This window comes from Stegostoma tigrinum, chromosome 15 (genome assembly GCF_030684315.1).
Source record: "Stegostoma tigrinum isolate sSteTig4 chromosome 15, sSteTig4.hap1, whole genome shotgun sequence".
Classification (NCBI taxonomy): Eukaryota; Metazoa; Chordata; class Chondrichthyes; order Orectolobiformes; family Stegostomatidae; genus Stegostoma; species Stegostoma tigrinum.
This window is the reverse complement of record NC_081368.1, coordinates 40,130,668-40,153,269: the sequence shown is the minus strand read 5'-3', so window position 1 is coordinate 40,153,269 and position 22,602 is coordinate 40,130,668. Positions and strand designations below refer to the sequence as shown.

The 22,602-nt window shown below is 41.3% G+C and overlaps 1 protein-coding gene across 11 annotated transcripts in view; it reads right to left on the bottom strand.

Annotated features, from left to right (window-relative positions):
* The window catches only part of dlg3 (discs, large homolog 3 (Drosophila)), a 483,556-nt gene that overhangs the window by 39,231 nt on the left and 421,723 nt on the right, over positions 1 to 22,602 (bottom strand). For 9 of the 11 annotated variants that reach the window (XM_059651426.1, XM_059651427.1, XM_059651428.1 and 6 more), the window contains one exon: positions 3,925 to 4,039. In XM_059651426.1, the coding sequence (XP_059507409.1) occupies positions 3,925 to 4,039 (115 nt within the window). Of the gene's footprint in view, positions 1 to 3,924; positions 4,040 to 19,585; positions 19,708 to 20,234; positions 20,731 to 22,602 lie in introns of those variants that run through there. The other 2 variants (XM_048544770.2, XM_048544769.2) reach the window with 2 other exon arrangements.

The following is a 22,602-nucleotide window of genomic DNA, read 5'->3' as shown; positions in this document are numbered from 1 at the left end:
TATCACAAATTTAGCAACCACAACCTCAGTCCTTTCATCCAAGTAATTTATATAAATATAAAAACTTGAGATTCCTGCACTGATTATGCTTTCTCTTTGTTTCATTAGCTAGCCAATCTTCCACCCATGCTAATATTACCAGCTATACCATGAGCTTTTATTTTCCACAATAACCATTGGTATGACAAATTTACAAACACTTTCTTTAAATTTAAACGCAGTACATCCATCAGTCACTTTTTATTTACAGCACTTCCTCAAAAAGCTTAATAAATCGGTTAAATAGGATTTCCCTTGCACAAGTTCAAACTTACTTTGTCTGATTACCTTGGATCTTTTTTTAATTGCCCAACCATAGTTTCTTTACTCATAACTTCTGTCATCTTCCCCATGAAGATGTTATGCTATCTAGCCTGTAGCTTCCTGCTTTCAACCCGCTTCTTGAAGAAAGGAATTGTATTTGCTGTTTTCCAGTCTCATGGAACGTTCCCTGGAATCTCAGTCGTCTGAATATTTATTTGGTTACTTAGGCTGCACACATCCATTTTGTTCATTTGGGATTTATGTGCCACTGTCCAGGCCAGCGTTTATTGCACATCCCTAATTGCCCTTGAGAAGGTAATGGTGAGCTGCCTTCTTGTACCACTGCAGTTATTGGTGTAGGTAGACCCATAAGACTGTTAAAAAGGTTGATCTTGTCCTTCCAGATGGTAGAGATGGCAGGTCTAAAAAGTGCTGTCAAAGGCGGTTTGATGAGTCATTACAGGGTGTGTTGCAAACACCGTACACTGCCGCCAATTTACACAGAAGGAGCGAATGTTCTAGCTTTTAGATAGCGTGCTAGAAAGCAGACTGCTTTGTCGTGGATGGTGTCAAGTTTGAGTATTGTTGGAACTATGTGAATTCAGATATTCGATCATGCTCTTGACTAGCACCTGTAGGCAATGGACAGGGTTGTTAGGAAGTGAGCTACTTCTCATATAATTCCCAGCCTCTGACCTGCTCATCGGATCTGTTTTTCTTGTTGATCCAGTTCAGTTTCTAGCCAATGGTAATTCCCAGAATTCTGATTATGAATGATTCAATGATAGTAAATTCATTGAATCACAAGGGGCAATCGTTAGGTTTTCCCTTGTTGGAGATCATTTCTTGGTTGTTGTGTAGTACAAACACGAATTGCACTTATGACTGCAACCTCGTTCAGCGTCTGAGGAATCACAAATAGTTCTACATATTGTGCAAGCCTCGGCAAACATCACCATTCCTAACCTCATGACTGAGGGAATGGCATTGCTGAAGCATCTGATGATGGTTGGGCCTACAACTCTACCAAGAGGAGCTCCTGCAGGGATGTCCTGGGACCAGCACCATCATCCTTCATGAAGGTTATGTCTCCAACCAGCATTCCAACCCATCTGTCATTGACTCCAGTTTTGTTAGTTCTCCTTAATGCCACAGTCCTTCAAATGCTGCCTTGATGATGAGGGTAGTCACTACAGGAAAAAAAACCAGTTCCATCCTTATTTGAACCGAAGCTGCAATGAGGTCAAGAGCTGAGCATGCTTGGCAGAATACAAACTGAATATCAGTGGCCAAGTTACTGTTAAGCCAGTGCTGCTTGATGGCACCATTGAGGGCCATGCCCATCACTTTGCTGATGATCAAAAATAGAGTGACAGGGCATCAACTGGCAGGGTCAGTGGGTTTTGCTTTTTGTGTACATCAGATACTTGGCCAATTTTCTGAAGAAGGGTAATAACCCGAAACATTGACTGCTCCTTTCCTCCAGATATTGCTTGTTCTGCTGTGCTCTTCCAGCCTCCTGTTTGTCTGCCAATTTTCCATATTGGTGAGCAGGTGCGAGTGTTGTAGTTGCATTGAAACAGCTTGGTTAGAAGTTCTGTTAGTTCTGGGCACGTATGACCCGTACAAATGCAGAACACTGGCAGGATCCATAACCCTTGGCATTGGATACAGTCCAGAGAAGATTCACTTTGTTGTTCTTGGGTAAGTAGGGATTTTCTTATGAGGAGGGGATGAGTTTGTATTCATTGAAGTTTAGAAGAATGAGACAAGACATTAGTGAAACAATGACAATTCTTAAGGGGCTTGATATGGTTGTTTCAGAGAGATTGTTTTTCCTTGGGGGTAGTGTTGAAGGCCAGAAGCATAATCTTGATCAATAGGTTACCTATATAAGACAGCGATGAGGAGGATGTTTTTTCCTCTCACAGGGTGGTGAATCTGTGGAATTCTTTACTGCAGAGGGCTGTCAAGGATGAGTTAAGTATTTTCAGAGATGAGATAGACAGATTTCTAATTATTGAAGGAATCAAGGGTAATGGAGGTAAGGGAGGAAAATTGAGTTGAGGGTTATCTGATCAGCTATGATCTCGATGGTGGAACGGACTCATTAAGTCTTATGGTCAATATCCAGTGATTTTGGCTGTGTCTTGATATCACATGGAGTAAATCAGTTTGATTGAAGACTGTGATCTGTAATGCTAAGGACCTCAGGAAGAGGCCAGGATGGATCAGCCACTCAGCAGCTCCGGTAAAATGGTTGCAATTGCTTTAGGATTGACTTCTTCATTGAAGAACTGGACTCCTCAACGTTGAAGGTGGGAATGTTGAGATAGCTTCCTCCTCCTGGTAGTTGCTTTACAGTCCACACTGAATGTAACAAAACATTGCAGAGCTGAGATCTGATCTATTGGCCATGGAGTCATTTACCCCTGTCTGTTACATGCTGTTTTTGCTGCTTGCCATGGAAGTAATTGTGTGTTTAGCTTTGCCTGATTGACACGTTGTTGGGGATCAAAGCTGGTTCTGCAACTTAATGGTAATGGTAGATTGGAATGTACGTAAAGTCTTCAGGTTACAATTGTGGCTCAACACAATTATCCTGCTGCCTATGGTCCACAACACCTCATGGATGCCCAACTCGAGTTGTTGGGTCTGTTTGAAATTTCTCCAATTTACTGTAGAGGGAGGGCAGCACCACATGATCACTGAATACAAGGATGTGAATACAGGACTTTGTTGCCAAAAACACTATGCAGCTGTGACGCTACCAATACTGTCATGGAGATATGCATGTGTGACAACCAGTGAGAACACAGTCAAATAGGTTTTTCCCTCTTGGTTCACTTGTCACCCGACATTGATCTACGTATGTTGCTTAGGGCTCAGTGACCTCCATCAGTAGTGGTGCTAACATGCTAACTTGGTGCGCAACCCTGAGTACATTTAACACCCTTGCCATCCTCAATGCTTCCTCCAAGCGGTGTTCTGATTCATCATTCATGTAGGGCAGTAGATGGTAATCAGCAGGAAATTTACTTGCCCATGTTCCACCAAATACCATGAGTCTAAAAGCAGTACCCAGGACTGACATGGCAATTCTCAATCCTTTATTTTCTACTGTAAGCTATAGATGCCTGGTGTAAATTTTAAAATGTTTGTTTGTACAGTACACTGATTTCTCAATTTCTCATGGAAGAAGCTGAATAGATAAAGTGTAAATCATTGAGGCAGCCAGGAATCAGACAGCAGACATGCTTCTATTGCTTTCCTCAAATATTCTAACAGTTATATCTAGTTTCCCCTTTAGGATGATGGTAATAGTGTAAACTGATAATTAATTGAGACTCCACAGCAAACAAAAGTTTAACTTATTTAATAATAAAAATTATTCAATAACTGGTCACATCCAAACGACTCAAAGCACTGAAAAACAAATTATTTTGAAATGGCGTGTCTAGTGTCAAGTAATATGGTAATAAGTGCAACAATCTGACAACAACTATTCTCGGAGGAGATAAATGACCAAGATACCCATTTCTTCATTCAACTACTGTATTGCCTCTTGCTAACTTGAGATGCTTGAGAGCATCTACCTCCTCCCCAAAATAACAAACTTACCGGACATAAAGCGAGCGTTTCTCACTGGTCCGCAGGGAGCCAGATCCAGAACTCATACTGCTGTTCATCATCTGCTCCCGAAGGTCATGGATTTTAGACTCAAAACGGCTGTACTCTGTAAAAATAAATTAGATTTGCAGCAGAACTGAAGCAATATGAACTGATTAATAAACAGACAAGACAACACTCACGGGGTCCTCCAAGATTCTTCCCTTGGCCTCTCAGACTCTCACATGGTGCTCTTTAGTGAGTCTATCTGAAATGACTTTAGATTCCACATGTGTGCTGACAACAACCGCTTTACCAGCAGCGATACCTCTCCAATGCCTTTGATTTGTCATACAGATTGTCTGGCAACCAGCACCAGGCATGCAAAAATCTCCATCAGTTATGTACTACAAAGAACCAAGCCAATGGATTCAGTCCAGAACTGCTGGGACTGTATAATCATAATGTTACTCTGGTTTGTAAAACACTTCCCAATCTTCATCACTGCTTGACACCAATAAATTCAGCGCCCAGTTCGAGAGATTATGATACAAAAAGGCAAATCTTTGAATTCCATTCCAGATGTGAAATTATGTACTCAGGGGTTCACAGGAAAAGTTTAGGCTTGCAGGTCAACAATCCCTTCAGCAGTGTCTATTCATAATGTCTACTTTTAAGGTTGGCCAGATTGCGTAAGACTGAATCAAATCCTCTTGCTACTGTGATGTGATGAATTTTATACATGGGTAAGCAAAGTTTGGCAGATATCATACAGTCACTTGGGTTCCTTGGCAACACTATTAGATTTTTAAATTGCTTCCAAAAGTTACAGATGATCAAGCAAATAAGATAGTCTTAAATCTGTTCATGAGAACACAGTCCATCATGTTCTCTAGCACCAATTGAGATGCTAACCAGTGAAGGAGAATCAATATCTGATTCTAACACAAATTATGTATTTTAATTCACAACACGTGGTTTGAGTGAGCCAAGGCAGAGTTGGGTTGGGGTTGCGAGAGGGAAAATCGTCATTATCTTTTAAGGTAATCTCACCTGAACAGTTTCAATGGCTTCATGGAATCTCAACTTTGCTTTTTTGAGGAACTGAAGTAATGCTTTCTTTTCCCCCCATTGGTTTCTCCATACCCCAAGAACAAAGACCTAAAACACCCCTTAGTGGGAACTTGGGTCCCTGATTCAAGACCCTTTCCTTCCAAAGCATCACTGGTTGCCCTCTTAAGGCATCAAAAGTCCTCCTGTGTGTAGTGGCCCTGTGATTATCGGAAGTTTTATTTTGTTGTTTATTTCATCTACTATGTTTGTTTATATGTCAGAGTCAATACTGTTCAAAGAAATTCATTTTATGGGAATAATTTTTGAGATATATTGTGCCGACATGCCAAAATGCTATACAAGTGCAATTTTATCTCACTTTTGAACTGCATAAGCCTCACTAAGTCTGAGTATTGTTTATACGCAGAAAATCCACAGGGGAATGCAAATTAAAGAACACAGAACAACTTCCATTTATGAAGTTCCTTTGCTGTTGAGAAAAAAGGTATTAAAGGCATGTTATAGGAATATTATCAAACAATATTTGATAAGAACAATGAATGATTAAGATAATAATATAGATCCTTGGACAAAGAGGTGAGTTGCAAGTAATGGCTTAAAAAGAAGAAATGCGGAAGTTTCTCCGCAGAAATTTCAGAGTAGAATTGAGGAAATTGAAGTCACTTACCAAATAAGCAATATAAGATTAAAGCCAAATATTGTACCGATCAGTTACAACATTACTACTACTGACAGTGCTTACTATCAGTTACAGCTAGATGAGTTCCACAACTGGACCAATCAGTTCCACTACTAGTTTGTCAAGCTGCTTAGTGATCAGCCCCAGCACACAGCTCGGCAAACCATAATCATTCACCAGCAGTGATACTAGCCACGTCTTACAGGGAATAGAACAAGTTAGTTTTGGCAGCACATTAAACAAACCTTGCTGCAATCAGTGTCATATCACAGCTGGGTGTATTTTCTGGAGAAGATGAACATCCATTATTATTGGTGTTAATCTAATCTGTCTCACAAGGAATAAACTTACATTTTCTGCTAACCAAAGGTAGATGGCTTGCTGTATGATAATATTCTAAAAGCAATCAACTTGAAATACAACAGAATTTTGGTTCAAACTTATTTATCAACAGGTCTGTGGGTGGTGCTCTAACAACTTGCTGCCGAAGATCATTTACTTGGGAATGTCAATAAACACATTTCTTTCAATTTCAGGAACAAAAAACAGTTACAAAAATATTAATATTTAATTTGACATACAGCATCTTTACAGTCAGCACTTGGATAAATTCAGGCTCTCCAATACATCTATATATTGAGGTGAAGTTTAAAAATATTACTACTATATAAAGTTGTCTTGTTAAGTGCCGGAGAGCTCAGTAACTATTCGTTGTTCCAGGTATTTTATGGAGCTGTTATGATTGCATTATTGATTACATCTTTCAATACTTTGATTTCACATTTCCATGAATGTGCTTCCTGGGCAACAAACACAATACCAAAATGCAGTGTTCTATGACAGCAAACTGCACTATTCTAATCATCCATAACATCATAAAGAACAACAAAAAAGTCACGAAATGATTTTAAGCTGTAGGTGCATTTTTAAAACACAGCAGTAAAGAAATGACACAAAGAAGAAAGAATATGCATTTATGAAACAACTTTCACAACTTTAGAACAACAGAAAACATGTGACAATTATGTATTTTTAAATATAGTTTCTGGAGATTTGCTACACAGTAGGCTTTAAATTGGTATGGAGAACGGAAGTGAAAAAAGCACCAATATTGAGGGCTGTTCAGAAGTTAAAGGGAGCAAGTTAAACATTCAAGATAGGCACGAGCGCAGCAGGAAACAAGGCAAAACTGAAGAACTAAACTGCATTTATTTCAATGCAAGATGTCTAAGAAGTAATGCAGATGAGCTTGAGGCATGTATGGGAACATGGGACTGAAGTATCATAGCTTTTACAGAAACATAGCTGTCAGCTCAACGTTGTGGGGCATAGATGCTATAGGAGAGATAGAAAGGAAGGTGAGAGGAGGGGGCATGGTGTGTTTGATTAAAGCAATCATCACTGCTGTCCTCAGTGAGGAAATTCCTGGGGAATCGTTCAGTGAAGTTATATGGGTGGAACTGAGAAATAAGAAAGGGATGATCATCTTGGTGAAATTCCTCTGTAGGCCCCCCCTCAACAGTCAGGGAGAAACTGAAGAGCAAATATATAGGACAATCTCAGATATGTGTAAGAAAAAAGGGTTATTATACTAATAGATTTTAACTTCCCAAACATGGACTGGGACTGCTATAGTGTTAAGGGCTTGGAATGGGGAGGGATTTATTAATTTTATTCAAGAAAATTTTCTTCATCAATATGTGGCCGTACCTACCAGAGAAAGAGCAAAACTCAACCTTCTCTTGGGAAATAAAGTAGGGCAGGTAACTGAGATGTTAGTGGGGGAGCACTTTGGGACCAGTGACCACAATTCTATTCGTTTTAGAAAGAATAGGCCTTGTTTAAACTTCTAAACTGCAGCAAGACCAATTTTAATGGTATTAGGAACTTTGAGCAAGTTGAATGGGGTGTGCTGTTCACAGGTAAAGGGACAAGTGGTAAGTAGGAGGCTTTTAAAAGTGAGAGGGTTCAGAGACAGTATGCTCCTATTAGAGTGAAAGGCAATGTTGGTAGGAGTAGGGAACACTGGATGACTAGAGATACGGAGGCTCTGGTCAAGGTAAAGGAGGAGGCATATGTCAAGTACAGATGGCTAAGATCTAGTGAATCACTAGGTGAATCAGGAGGGCAAAAATAGATTGAGGTAGCTTTGGCAGATAAGAGATTGTAAAAGTATATCACGGGCAAATCAGCATGTAGGGTGAGAATAGGGCCCCTTAAAAATCAATCAGACAGTCTATATGTGGAACCACAGTAGATGTGTGAGATACTAAAGGACTATTTTGCATTAGTATTTGCTGTGGAGAAAGACATAGAAGCTAGTGAACTTGGGAAATAAACAGTGATGTCTTGAAAACAGTCCACATTACAAAAGAGGTGGTGGTAGTGGTGGAGGTCTTAAAATGCATAAAGGTAGTTAAATTTCCAAGATCTGATCACGTGTATCCCAGAGCATTGTGGGAAGCTAGGGAAGAAATTGTGGGAACCAGCAGAGACATTTGTATCATCTACATCCATGAGCGAGGTGCCGAAAGATTGGAGGGTGGCTAATGTTGTGCCTTTATTTAAGAAAGGCTGCAAGGAAAAGCCAGGTAACTGTTGAGTGGTAAGCCTGACATCAGTGGTGGGTAAGCTGTTGGAGGGGATTCTGAGACAGGACCTTCAAGCATTTGGAGTGGCAAGGACTGAATAGGGACAGTCAGCATGGGTTTGTGCATGGGAAATCATGTCTCAAACTTGACGGAGTTGATTTGAGGATATAACGAAAAAGATAGATGAAAGCAGGCTGGTAGACGTTGTCTATGTGGATTTTGGCAAGGCCTTCAACAGGATCTGTATGGTGCACTGATTAGTAAAGTTAGATCACATGAGATCCAGGGAGAGCTAGCTGCCTGGATACAAAATTGGCTTGATAGCAGGAGACAGAGGCTGGTGGTACAGGGTCAAAAACAGAAGTTGCTGGAAAAGTTTAGCACGTCTGGCAGCATCTGTGAAGAAAAAAGAATCACAGTTAACATTTCAGGTCTGGTGACCCTTACTCAGAAAGGACCAGAAACATTAACTCTGATTTTTACTTCACCTGCTCAGCTTTTCCAGCAACTTCTGTTTTTGACCCTGTACCACCAGCATCAGCAGTTCTTTCAGTTTTTATTTGGTGATTCGGGGTTGTTAGCCCCAATATCCTTCCTCAGATAAAGAGATCAGAGTTACACACCCTGTTCTAGGTGTGGTCTTACCGATGCCCTGCAGTTTCAGCAAGACATCCCTGCTCCTGTACTCAAATCCTGTCCCTACAAAGGCAACGTACCACATGCAAACTGTGGCAAATACATTTTGTTATAGGGTCTAGAGGTCCATGACCATCAGTGTTTTGCAGGGTCAACTATTGTTTATCATTTATGTAAACAATTTGGACATGATTATAGGAGGTATGGTTAGTAAGTTTGCAGATGACACCCAAATTAGTGGTGTAGTGGACAGTGAAGGCTATCTCAGAGTGCAATGGAATCTTGATCAGATGGGGAAATGCACTGAGTAGCAGATGGAGTTTAATTGAGATAAATGTGAGGTGCTATATTTTGGAAAAATAAACCAGGTCAGATCTTACATAATTAATGCAAGACCCTTGAGCAGGGTGTGTTGTCGAACACTGCGACGTAGGGTCCATGCATATAGTTCCTTAGAAGTGGCATCACAGGTAGACAGGGTGGTGAAAGCAGAATTTGGCATACTTGCCTTCATTGGTCAGAGTGGGACACTGAATTCTGGATGTACAGGACATCTGTGAGGCCACTTTTGGATTACTGTGTACAGTTCTGGTGACCCTACAATAGTAAGGATATTATTAAACTGGAAAGGGTGGAAGAATGATTTACAAGTATGTTACTGGAGCTGGAGGATGTGAATTATAAGGAGAAGCTGGATAGGCTGGGACTTTATTCTCTGGAACGTAGAAGGTTGAGAGTGACCATGTAGAGGTTTATAAAATCATGAGAGACATAGATGGGGTGAATAACAAAGGTCTTTTCCCTAGGGTAGGGGAGTACAAGACTAGTGGGCATAGGCTTATGGTGAGAGGGGAAAGATTTAAAAGGGTAACATTTTTACACAGAGGGTGGTGCTTATGTGGCATGAACTGCCAGAGGAAGTGGTAGCTGCTGGTAATGTTACAACATTTAAAAGACATTTGGACAGGTGCATGGATAGGAAAGGTTTAGAATTGAAACAAGAGCATCCAGAAGAAACCCATGCAGACACAGGAAGAATGTGCAAACTCCACACAGACAGTTGCCCGAGGCTGGAATTGAACCTGGGTCCCTGGCGCTGTGAGGCTGTTGTACCAACCACTGAGCATTGTGTCCGTGCAACTAAAAACCTTCTGAGTTAGAACCAAAAATGTAGAAACACAGGAATGAAAATAACTAAAAGCATAACACAACATGAGTTACAGTCAAGAACATTACAACACAGCAAGCATACTAGTTAAGAGAGTTATAACACAGCAAGGATTATAGATGAAAGTTTTATTACTCTGCCAGAGTTATAACTAAGAGTCATATACCAGAACTAATTACAAAGAGGAGCATTATAACAGAGTGAAGCTTATTGTGGGACCCTATAACAAAAAACATTTGCCACAGTTTGCAAGTGATATGTTGGCCTTCATAGGGATAGGATTTGAGTACAGGAGCAGGGATGTCTTGCTGGAACTGCAGGGCATCGATAAGACCACACCTAGAACAAGATGTGTAACTCTGATCTCTTTATCTGAGGGAGGATATTGGGGCTATTAAAGCAGTGCCAAGTACGATTACCAGAATGATTCTTGGGATCGTGGAGCTGACAATATGGGCAAAGATTGGATTGAGTAGGAATATATTCACTAAGAGTTTGGAAGACAGAACACAGAACAGTGCAGCACAGCACACGTACAGGCCCCTCAGCCCACCACATCTGCACTGTCAGTGATGACATTCCAAACAAATTCTCTATATTCATGCATGTAAAGCAGGATGAAGGGAGTCTCATAGAAACCTATTAAATTCCAACAGGGTTTTAAAGAGGGTATGTACACAAGGGATGTTCTTAATAACCTTGGAGTCCAAAACCAGGTGTCACAATCTCAAAATAAGGAGTAGGCCTTTAGAACGGAGATGAAGAAGGAGTTTCTTCACCCAGACAGTGGTGAGCCTGTGGAATTCTTTGCCACAGGAAACTGTTGAGGCCAAAGCATTGAAGGCTTTCAAGAAAGATGTAGATACAGTACTTCGAACTAAAGGAATCAAAAGGTATGGAGAGAAAATGGGATCGAGGTACTGAGTTGGACGATCAACCACGGAATTCATAGAATCCCTGTAGTGTGGAAATATGCCATTTGGTCCACCACGTCCGTACTGTCTCTGAGAAGAGCATCCCACCCAGAACCATTCCCCTACCCTTTCCCATATCTAATCCACATTACCTACACACCCCTGGACACTACAGGCAATTTAGCATATGCAATCCACTGAACCTGCGCATCTTTGGGCTGTGGGGAGATACTGGAGCACCCAGAGGAAACCCACACGGAAACAGGGAGAATGTGCAACCACACACACAATCACTCGAGGGTGGAACTGAATCCCCTCCCTGGTGCTGTCAGGCAGCAGTGCCAGCCACTGAGCCACCATGCCACTGGTCATCTTGAATACTGGAGCAGGACTCAAGGGCTGAATGGCCTATTCCCACATTCTGTATCTATGTGTCTATGTCCAAGGGCAATATAATAACTAAAGGTCATAACACTGTCAGAGTCAGAGTGTCTGTTACCAAATTGCTTGACAATTAATTTTCCTCTCAATGAGGGTTTGAAAAACTTATGCACTGAAAAGTTTTTTGCAAAGTTCGTTCACATATTATTTTTAAGGATGCCATTTGGTCAATTATGCCATCATTTCAAACATTCTCAACTTACTTCCTTAATTAAAGTCCCCAGATTGAGTGCACCAATCATGTTTCCCATTTGCAAAGTATAATCACAACTTCTCAAATCTCCCTACACGATAGTTCCTCCATCTCTGGTGACCAGGTAAACTCCTCCGTACTATCTTTCAAGGCTCACCACATTTCCTAAGTGTCGGAGGCAGAATTGTACACAGCCCTACAATGGATGCTTTATTAGTAACTGAAACGAAGTTCAACATCCTTGTGCTTTCTTAACCATCAGGTTGTCTCGCCTCATTCAAATGTTTTGTAAATATGCACTCATCCACTCACACATATCATTTAGATTGCATTACTTCTCCATGCTGTTTCTACCAAACTGCACATTTCCTTTCATCTGTCTTAAGTGGCATCTGCACGTGTCTGGCCAATTCATCAGTCTATGTCCTCCTGATCTCTGCTACTATCCTTTTCACAAATTACTAGTTCACAAGTTTCACAGCATCTTTAAACTTTGAAGTCTTGCTTCTTTTACCCAAGCCTGTGTTATTTACATGCAACATGATTAGCAGTGGTTCTAATTTGACCATCAAGGGAACAACTATATATTCCTCTCTAATCAGAAAAGTATCGTTTCATCATACGACCCGTGCTCTATTCCTAATCAAATTAAAATTCCACCATCCCTTTAATCTAATGTGATTCTATTTTCTGAATAACTCTCTAATGCCGTACTTTATCAGATGCCTTTTGAAAGTCAGGCAGGATTTGCTTTCAACAAATTGATGCTGGCTATACCTTATTTAACACCATCCAGGCAAGAATTAATTTTATCCCTGACAATCCATCCAATAATTTTTCCACCGTTCACACTGGATTGATCAACCTCCATAAATAAATTTTAAAAATATATTTACAGGGTATATCCCTCTCTCATTTTTGGAATACAACATTTGAAAGATATTATTCCTACATCTACGAAGGAATGGAACATCTTGTGGTCAGTGCGTCTGCTACCTTCACCCTTGCTGCCCTCAGAAACCAGTTTGTATTCCACCTGGATTAAATGATAATTATTATAACACACTTGGTTTTGATGTTATACCCAAAAACTGAAAACAATGTGTTTTTTAAGACTGTCTCAGTAATTGATATACATTTCACACCTCAGGCAGTCAGCAAGCACACTGCTCCTCAAAAGATAGACAAAAACAGAAACATTCGTTGACAGTCAGATGCTTAATTTAGATAGAAAGGTCTATGATTATCTTTCGCCAAATTAGTAAGGTTAAATGCAGGAATAGTTTGAAGTTAATTTAAGTCCAACTAAATAATCCACATCTCCCTTACATGTACGATGTTGGGTGAAATACTCTCCCCATTCTCACAGAGTTGCAATTTCAATTTCATAATTAATTGGTATTTGACTCTTCATTCACCAAGACAACTGACAATCTGTTCAATTACCCTCTCAGCTCTACATGTGACACCCTGGTCCCCAGAAAGCTGTAATTCACCCTGGTCCTCATCTCCCTTCTCTCAAGCCTAAGAGATACAGATGAAATGGCAGATGATAGGGTATTAAACCTCTTGTGGTAATCTTTATGTCATCTTCTGTAACAGAAGAAACTGGGCATGGATACTGTGATGTCTACGACTCCAACAGGCATCTTTCACAGTTAACCTTACACATTGTTAGGGAGGTGATGGCCAGGAGGTATTATCGCTAAATTATTAATCCAGGAATTCAGTTACTGTCCTGGAGACAGCAAATGGTGAAATCTGAATTTTTTTTTAAATTTGAAATTAAGAATCATCTGATTACCATGAAACCACTGCCAATTCTTGGAAAAACCGTCTGGCTCACTAATGTCCTACCAGGAAGGAAATCTGCCATCCTCATCTGGTCTGGCCCACATGTGGCTCCAGACATACAGCAATATGGTCTCAACTACCCTCTGAAACAGTCTAGCAAGCCATTCAGTTCAAGGGCTGGGTCTAGGGATGGTCAGTAAATGCTGGCAAGCCAGCAACATCCAAGTCCCATGAGTATATACATACAAAAACAATAAACGTTACAATTGAGTAGCATGCCTCCAGTAGAAGGTCCTGCTTCAAGCGATGGGAGTATGAGACCTTTACACCCACAGGTAATATGTAATGATACAACATGTTTCTTTAAAAAATTATACCGAAACATACAATATTTCCCTTTTTCTTCCAAAAGTAAAAACCTATCCCAAACATTAGACATGATTGCATAATTATCAAACTGACAACACATGTCAAAACACAAACGCGAACGATATTACAAAGCTGTAGACATGAAACCAAGCCAGTGAGTTTGGTTGCAAACATTTCGTCGCCCTGCTAGGTAACATTATCAGTGCTCCTCTGGTGAAGCATTGGTGTGGTGTCCCTTGTTATTTATATGCCTTGGTTTGTTGGGTGGTTTGGCACCACGTCCAGTTCTGTTTCTCAGTGATTTGTACACAGGGTCTAATTCAATGTGTTTGTTGAACGAGTATAAATAACAAGTGGGACAGAACACTGATGACTCACCAGAGGCGCACTGATGATGTTACCTAGCAGGGTGATGAAACGTTTGCAATCAAAGCCACTGGCTCGGGGTGCATATCCACAATCTCATCCACAACCCAAGCTACAAATCTTCTTGAAAACTTTAATGATATTACAAAGACACTTTATATTTAAATTTTGCTTGGAGGACTTAGATTTTGAAGATTGTAGGGAAAAAAAATCTTGTTTCAGGATTGATGAGCATACCTGAAGTTTTTTATCAAGAGGTCATTGACAGTGCACATAGCTTCGTTTTTAAAAAAATGGTATTGTGTACAGTATGTGATTGGTGATAACTACTCGCTGTGCTGTAGGCCCTGCCAAGACTATTTGTTGAGCTGTGACTGGTGTGAAGAGGCTGTTGTTTGTATGGCACAGTTGGAGAAAAGTCTACTAATAACTAGCTAAGTTGGAGGGAAGCCTGCAAAAATAAGTTAAGTTGGAAGAAAGTTTGGGAAAAACTTATCTGTACTTTTGAAACAGTAAATGAAAGAACATTTCAATACTATATTTCCTTAGCAAGCTGAGCCTGCCAGACTTCAAAGGCAACCGTGTATGGCTAGTTACTTTCTCGCATATGTCAGCAAATCAAGGCAACAAATTCTGGAACATGCTACAGTTCATCCTTTTGTCTTCAAAAATTTCACGCTGTCTAGTATTTTCACAAAACAATCTCTTCAACCTTTTCTTCTCTTTTTCTCAAGAATGTGCTGCTGCACGTGCTTTCTTGTGTAATTTGGGAATATTTATATGGCTTAGCATTTATGCTTCTATGTTACTGACTGCGTTTTAAACAAGTGCTTCATATTTAATTAATACATTTTCATTTCACGACAAGGTCATAATTATGTTCATCAAGAAACCTGGTTGATAGATTTTTTTAATTTTAAACATCCTCCAGCCTGGTGATAACTGATTGCTTCTCAATTGCTGGTGCATGAAAATGCAGTAAAGCAATCCAAAAATCTTGCTTTGTTGCTTGAAACGGTGATCACTGACTTGATAGTACATACCATACATTCTGCTAAATCATTTGAGCGTGGATAGTGAAACGATAATGAACTGTGGCTCACTCTGCATTTAGTACACATGTCTTAAAACAGTTTGTTGGTGTACTGGTGCCTATTGGCAGATGCTATTTGCTCCTGCTTACAGGAAGTACAAGAGGTTTCCTAATTGTGAATGGTTCCGTTCTTTAGTACATTCACAAGTCAATTTGTATGCAGGTTGGACAAAAGTGCAGAAGAATATAAAACAGCCTTTTGTAAGTACAGGAAACATTTGTATTTTGGATCTTTAAAATTATATCCCTGTATAGGATTGGATTCACAGGCATGAGCATTCCTAAGTCAGACATCCGTGAATTGGGGATGCCTGTAAACAAAAACTATCACCCACTGCGTCAGTAACACTCAGGCTTACTGTATTGCTAAGTTGTTAAACAATTGAAAATTTAGAAGTAATCCAACACAAGGATGTAATCTTCACCATGCACTTTGAATATGTCTGTTCCTACTTTCATCCGAGGTGAGGACGGAACATTGTGTAGATATATAGGCTGCGTGCACAGAATGTTGGCATGCCTTAGAAATATTCACAAGTTGTTGAATATCCTGATACAGTCCTGGCCAGTATACCAATTCACGTTGCAGGTGTCTTGTGCATTATCCATGTGACCCTGGTGTAGTACAGCCACGATGTCTCGGTGTAATATGTTTTTTGTTTTTAGACTTATTTGCTGTGGCACAAGATAAGTAACTGCAAAAGTTGTCTGACACTATTAATGAAGTAAATGCAAAATACGCAGAATCTGGAAATCTGAAATAAACACAGCAGGTTGGTCAGCATCTGTTGAGACAGAAACAAAGTTTACTTGGCAACTTATCTTCATAAGCTGCCAAAGACATCAACAAAAGTAAATCAACAGTCTGTCTAGATCTTCATATGGTCTGGGTAATTTGCTCAGCATCTTAGGTATGATACCTAGCCTGTATGTCATTTCAAGGTCATATCCTTGCAGGTCATTGACTCATTTGATTATTTAATACATGGTTTGTTCCACCACAAGAGATGTGATTTTAATTCTCACAAATTCTTACTATACTGAGATCTGTGCATATCAGTACTCTTGCCACTGTTGGACTGTCAGTACACACTAGATCGAAGATTTTGGGAAACCAAGATGGTGTGTGAAGCTCACAATATGGAAAGCTTGGTCATCTGCTAAAATTTCCCTTTTAGTTTGGTAACTATTAGCAGTTGCCAACCTGCAGCTGTGGAAATTTTCAACAATTTCCTTGTTACCGGTGTTGTGGTATCGTGCTGTCATCCTGTTTTGTTCCGGGGTCTAGCGTAGTCTTTGGAACGAGATTTTCTGCACGTGCATGCTCAATGTCCCTTAGTGCCATGTACTTCACAAGTATCAAGAAAAGCTGCCCAGCTTTTAAGCAGGTACAACAAGCCGCATCCATTACAAATGTGGATGTTTGGTGCACTTTGCTGACTGGAGCAGTAATGTTGCCTCTTCATAAAGCACATGACTGTTGCTAACCAGCCACTGTGGCTTACTCGCATCCATCCTCAGATAGTACAGCCTGGCCTTTTTTAAAGATCCTTTCAACAGGCTTTAGTTGTCGTACAGGCAAGATTAACTCTAGGCGGTTCTCTGACAGTTCCTCTTCGGTAATGTCATGTTCATATTTTTTGTTACAGCATCTTCCAACAAATTGATCAATGGATTCTGGTGGCTGCTGTCTATTAATCCTGAAGTTAATTATTACTGTCAGTTGGTCCTCAAGAACCTTCCAGATATTTTGTAGAGCTTTCTGATCATTTATGAAGAGGCCGTATTTGTTAATTATGTGAAGCTCCTTCTAGCCAATAACAAAGAAGATTTTTACAGCTCTCTTCTGGGGAACATCAGTCATTTGATCTGTAGAATGTAATTGCCTATGCTGTTTGAACAATTGTAATTCAGCAAAGGTGTCACTGGTTGCCCAGTTCATAACTGTGTTTAAGCGATCTACTTGAAAAATGTTACACTTTCCTTTTTAAACTATGTGTAAATTAAAACCGTTTCAGTGATAGTAAGAACTTCAGATGCTGAAGGGTTGAGGCCTGAAACATTAGCTTTCCTGCTCCTCTGATGTTGCTTGGCCTGCTGTGTTCACCTAGCTCTACACCTTGTTATCTCTGTAAATTAAAACTGCTGTTCCAGTGGCTTTGATCTCTTTGTTGCTTTAAGAATTGCAGACTTGTAGTAGCTGCTGCCTCTAGATGGAGGCCATGAGGAAGAACAAAGGAAAAACATGACATCATATTAACTTATATTTCACATGGATTTGGAGGAAGAAAGCAGTGGAACTCAATGAGGTCTGGACATTTAATGTAGACAACCCCTATTTTTAAGTTTTGAGCTGTAATTTCCTCTAGGAGTACTTTTGGGCTATGCATACAGGACCATTTAATTTTTAAAAAATTCTATCAACAGGCCATTTCTTTTTACAAGAGATAGAGTGGTCACTATTCTTCATTACAGGACCAGTGTCTTTAGTTTTGACTGATTTTGTAAATTTAACATTTTTGTTTTTAAATAAGGTACTCTTAGAATCAAAAGAATTTAGTTCAGTCTTCTTGTTCATCAACAAATCTGTCCAGCTATCTGTGTTCACACAAACTGATGCTGCTGATTGTCCAAATTCTTTTATGTCCAAGCTGTGACCAAGTTGTCTTCAATTAGTTTTCCAAATATTTACCAACAAGATATTGGAGTTTTCTTTACTGATAGTTGCTGTTGCTAACCATAACATGAATTTGTCTCCAATGGGAGATTTTACCTAATAGGGCATTGCTTATGTCATCTCTTAAAGCATAAAAAATTAGGCATGGATAATGATATTGAAGGATGCAACAAACATTTATTTCACCTATTATACACATTAACACATAATTCAGCAGCATGCTTCAAGTGATCCCTGGGCTAAGATGGAGTATGAGCTCTTTATGCTCTCAGGTCACACACTGTGATAAAGTGATGATATCATGAGCATTCCTGTTAAAGGTATATTGACAGTGACTATTAGACATAACACAAAAGACCACATGAAGTACTATAGAGTGCCATTCTCATCTGAAAACTCACTATTCCAAGGTCATGCTAGAATGCAAAAGTGATTAGCAACTTCTTAACTCTGAGTTATCTTCTTTTCTCTTTTACCATTACCTCAACAAGTGCCAAATGCAACGAGCTTGTTGATTTCTGTCACCAAGCTGGAAATAATTCAATCAGCTATCTCTGTTACTTCCCTCTTCTTGTTTAGAATACCTACAGTGTGAAAACAGGCCAACTGGCTGAACACATCCACACTAACTCTCTGAAGAGCATCCCACCCACACTCACACCCCTACCTATTGCTGTAACCCTGCATTTCTCATGTCTAATCCACCTAATCTATACATTCCTAGACACAATGGGTAATTTAGCATGGCCAATCCACCTCTGGGAAGAAACTGGAGGAAACCAATGCAGACATGGGAAGAATGTGCAAACTCCACACAGATGATTGCCTGAAGCTGGAATTGAACATGGGTCCCTGGTGCTGTGAAGCTGCAGCACCAACCATTAGCCACAGTGCCACCCGTCTTCTGTCTACTTGATCTAAAGCCTGCTAAGGCTCCGTCCTGCCCTAGATCCATAGTTGCTTAATTCTCTAATTCTCCTCCATGTCTCCTCATACCCTCTCGCCAAGCTGATCTTCTCCATGATAATCACCTTCTGCTTTCTCTGCCCTATTCCCGATAAACTAGAGGTCTTACTTCTGTTCTTGGCAGAGGGTACGGTAAAGTTTTAAAGGTTTTAAAATAAAGCACCTTACTGCATTATCATGTATCATAAACATTTCATATAGCACAGATAACAGAGCAATAAAACACGTGTTGTAGGACCATTTTAATATGGAGGTTTTAACTAAAAACCTTAATATTATGGGACAAAACGTGCAGTCTCTGCTCCATATATTTAAAATTGGACAGAGGAATTTATTTTTTAGATTTGCATGGTTAAAATATGAAGTATAAATAATGCAAACACATCAAAATAAACCGAAGGAAACAATGTAACTCCTGATGTTACACCTAAGGGGGGGGGGAACACACAAAACTGTATGTGCAAATCCTTTCTCCAATATTTCAACAATGCTGTCAAACCATTTAAATACATTCTAAACGCTATCGCTTAAAAAAGTCAAGGGGGTATTTGAGGTGTGGCATGGGTATTTATAAATAAACTGACTGGACTATAATCATTGGTCGGAATTCATGATGAGGTACAAACGCAGACGGTGAAAATATGGCAACATGTAAACTCCCACATACAAATATCGTGTCTAACCACTAATACCTCAGCGACCAACCACTCACCCCACGTCTCGCACAAAACAACAGTGTTCACATCCTGCGGTTGTGAGCGGGGACTTTCACACCAGACTGCACAACCTGAAGTCAGGTAGGAGCTTCCTCTCATTCCCAGCAATGCTGCATTCAGTCATATATATACATGGGAACACGCGGGAGCCCAGAACGACACTTCCAATGGAGTGGCAGTTGTTCTTGTATGTGAACCTCTACCGTAAGAAGTGAGAGCACCTCCCGATGAAGTTCATGGCTCCATCGCGCTTGGAGAAACACCACGACAAAGTGCATAAATTGATCATTCATGTATGAAGATTGGTAACAGCGGATGAAAAAAATATCAAAATGATTTAAGCTTCAATTAAATCGTTCACTTAAAGGCAACCTGTATACCGTGTAGATACTGACGTATTCACATCTCTACCCATGTAATAATCTTGGGGCAAATGGCACTTCTCATCGTTTCGGTTGGGATACGTCAAGTCTGTAGTATCACCGACACTTCCGAATACGTGTTTTGCCGCGCTGCCCCTATCTGGAGGTAAATCCGTAAAACAAAGGCCCCAGCAGCTGCTACAAGATTAATACGTCTGAGAAGACGATCCTCATTCTCTACAGTGCGCCTCCCCCACAAAATTCATGAAAAAGAAATACCCACCTTCCAGAGTGTCAGTAAAGCTGCGGTTAGTATGGAACTGTCCGCAAGTTTGAAATGCAATGATACACAAGGATGGGATAATGAAGAGATTCGTACATCAGTCCAGATTGAGTTCCCAGGTTTTGCGATCACTTCCTCTTCCCTCCCACCCCCACCCCGGCAGGATGATGGAATTTGAGCTGCTCGAAGAAGGATAAAAAGCGTGCTGTTTGCGACTTTGCCCTGGCTCAGCTTTGACCTGCCCTGCCTAAGCCTGCGGTGACGCAAACACTTCTCAAACAGAGCTCAAAGGACTTCGCCTGATCGCAGCTTTTGCACAAAAACAGACAAGCAGCTCGGTGATCAACTTAAGGCCGCCTCCTGTAGTGATCAGTTCGTAAATGAAATAGTTCCTCTACTTAATCTGACTCTTTAAAATCTTTCTCAGTGTGTAATTGAAGTGAAGAAGGCGAGGTCAAAAGAATGAATCATTAACCTTGCTGCTTGGTGAGGCTTAAACCGGTTTGTGAAAATCAAAAGAGTGGGACACAACCTGGTTTAACGCATCCAGCCAATGGAGACCATGCCATGTGGTTTATTACCATTACTAGCCCCGCCTCTAACACAGCATGAGTCAGTCTCTGTCTCCCTCTGCCTCAAAGCTAACACCATTCACTGTGGCCGCACATCAAATTGATGCATACAGTTTAAATTTTTGAATAGATTTCAAAGTGGCTTAGAACACAGACGAACATCCCAACCTGCTAAGTGCATAATTGTATCAGAGATAATAGGAACTGCCGATGCTGGAGAATCCGAGGTAACAAAGTGTGAGGCTGGATGAACAACAGCAGGCCAAGCAGCATCTTAGGAGCACAAAAGCTGACGTTTCGGGCTTAGACCCTTCATCAGAAAAGGGGGATGCGGAGAGGGTTCTGAAATAAACAGGGAGGGAGGGGGAGGGGGATCGAAAGTGGATAGAGGATAGGTGGTGAGGAGACAGACAAGTTGAAGGGGTGGGGATGGAGCCTGTAGAGGAGCGTATAGGTGGGTTGGTAGGGAGGGGATAGGTCAGTCTGGGGAGGACGGACAGGTCAAGGAGGCGGGATGAGGTTAGTAGGTGGGAAATGGAGGTGGGGGGAGGGGATAGGTGAGAGGAAGAACAGGTTAGGCAGGCAGGGACGAGCTGGGCTGGTTTTGGGATGCAGTGGGGGGAGGGGAAATATTAAAGCTTGTAAAGCCCACATTGATACCATTGGGCTGCAGGGTTCCCAAGCGGAATATGAGTTGCTGTTCCTGCAACCTTTGGGTGGCATCGTTGTGGCACTGCAGGAGGCCCAGGATAGACATGTTGTTGAAGGAATGGGAGGGGGAGTTGAAATGGTTCGCGACTGGGAGGTGCAGTTGTTTGTTGCAAACCGAGTGGAGGTGTTCTGCAAAGTGGTCCCCAAGCCTCCGCTTGGTTTCCCCAATGTAGAGGAAGCCACACCGGGTACAGTGGATACAGTATACCACATTGGCGGATGTGCAGGTGAACATCTGCTTAATATGGAAAGTCATCTTCGGGCCTGGGATGGGGGCGAGGGAGGAGGTGTGGGGGTAAGTGTAGCACTTCCTGTGGTTGCAGGGGAAAGTGCCAGGTGTAGTGGGGCTGGATCGGAGTGTGGAGCGGACAAGGGAGTCCCGGAGAGTGTGGTCCCTCTGGAAGGCAGACAAGAGTGGGGATGGAAAAATGTCTTTGGTGGTGGGGTCGGATTATAGATGGCGGAAGTGTCGGAGGATGATGCATTGTTTCCGGAGGTTGGTAGGGGATGTGAGGACGAGGGGGATTCTCTTTTGGCGGTTATTGCGGGGATGGGGTGTGAGGGATGAGTTACGGGAAATGCGGGAGACACAGTCAAGAGCGTTCTCGACCACTGTGGGGGGAAAGTTGTGGTCCTTGAAGAACGAGGACGTCTGGGATCTATGGGAGTGGAATGCCTCATCCTGGGAGCAGGTGCGGCAGAGACGAAGGAATCGGGAATAGGAGATGGAATTTTTGCAGAAGGGTGGGTGGGAGGAGGTGTATTCTAGGTAGCTGTGGGAGTCGGTGGGCTTGAAATGGATATCGATTGCCAGGTGGTTGCCTGAGATGGAAACAGAGGGGCCCAGGAAGGGGAGGGATGTGTTTGAGATTGCCCAGGTGAACTTGAAGTTGGGGTGGAAGGTGTTGGTGAAATGGATGAACTGTGTGAGCTCCTCTTGGGAGCATGAGGCGGCGCCAATACAGTCATCAGTGTAACGGAGGAAGTGTTGGGGTTAGGGCCAGTGTAGGTATGAAAGAGGGACTGTTCCACATAACCTACAAAGAGGCAGGCATAGCTTGGGCCCGTGCGGGTACCCATGGCCA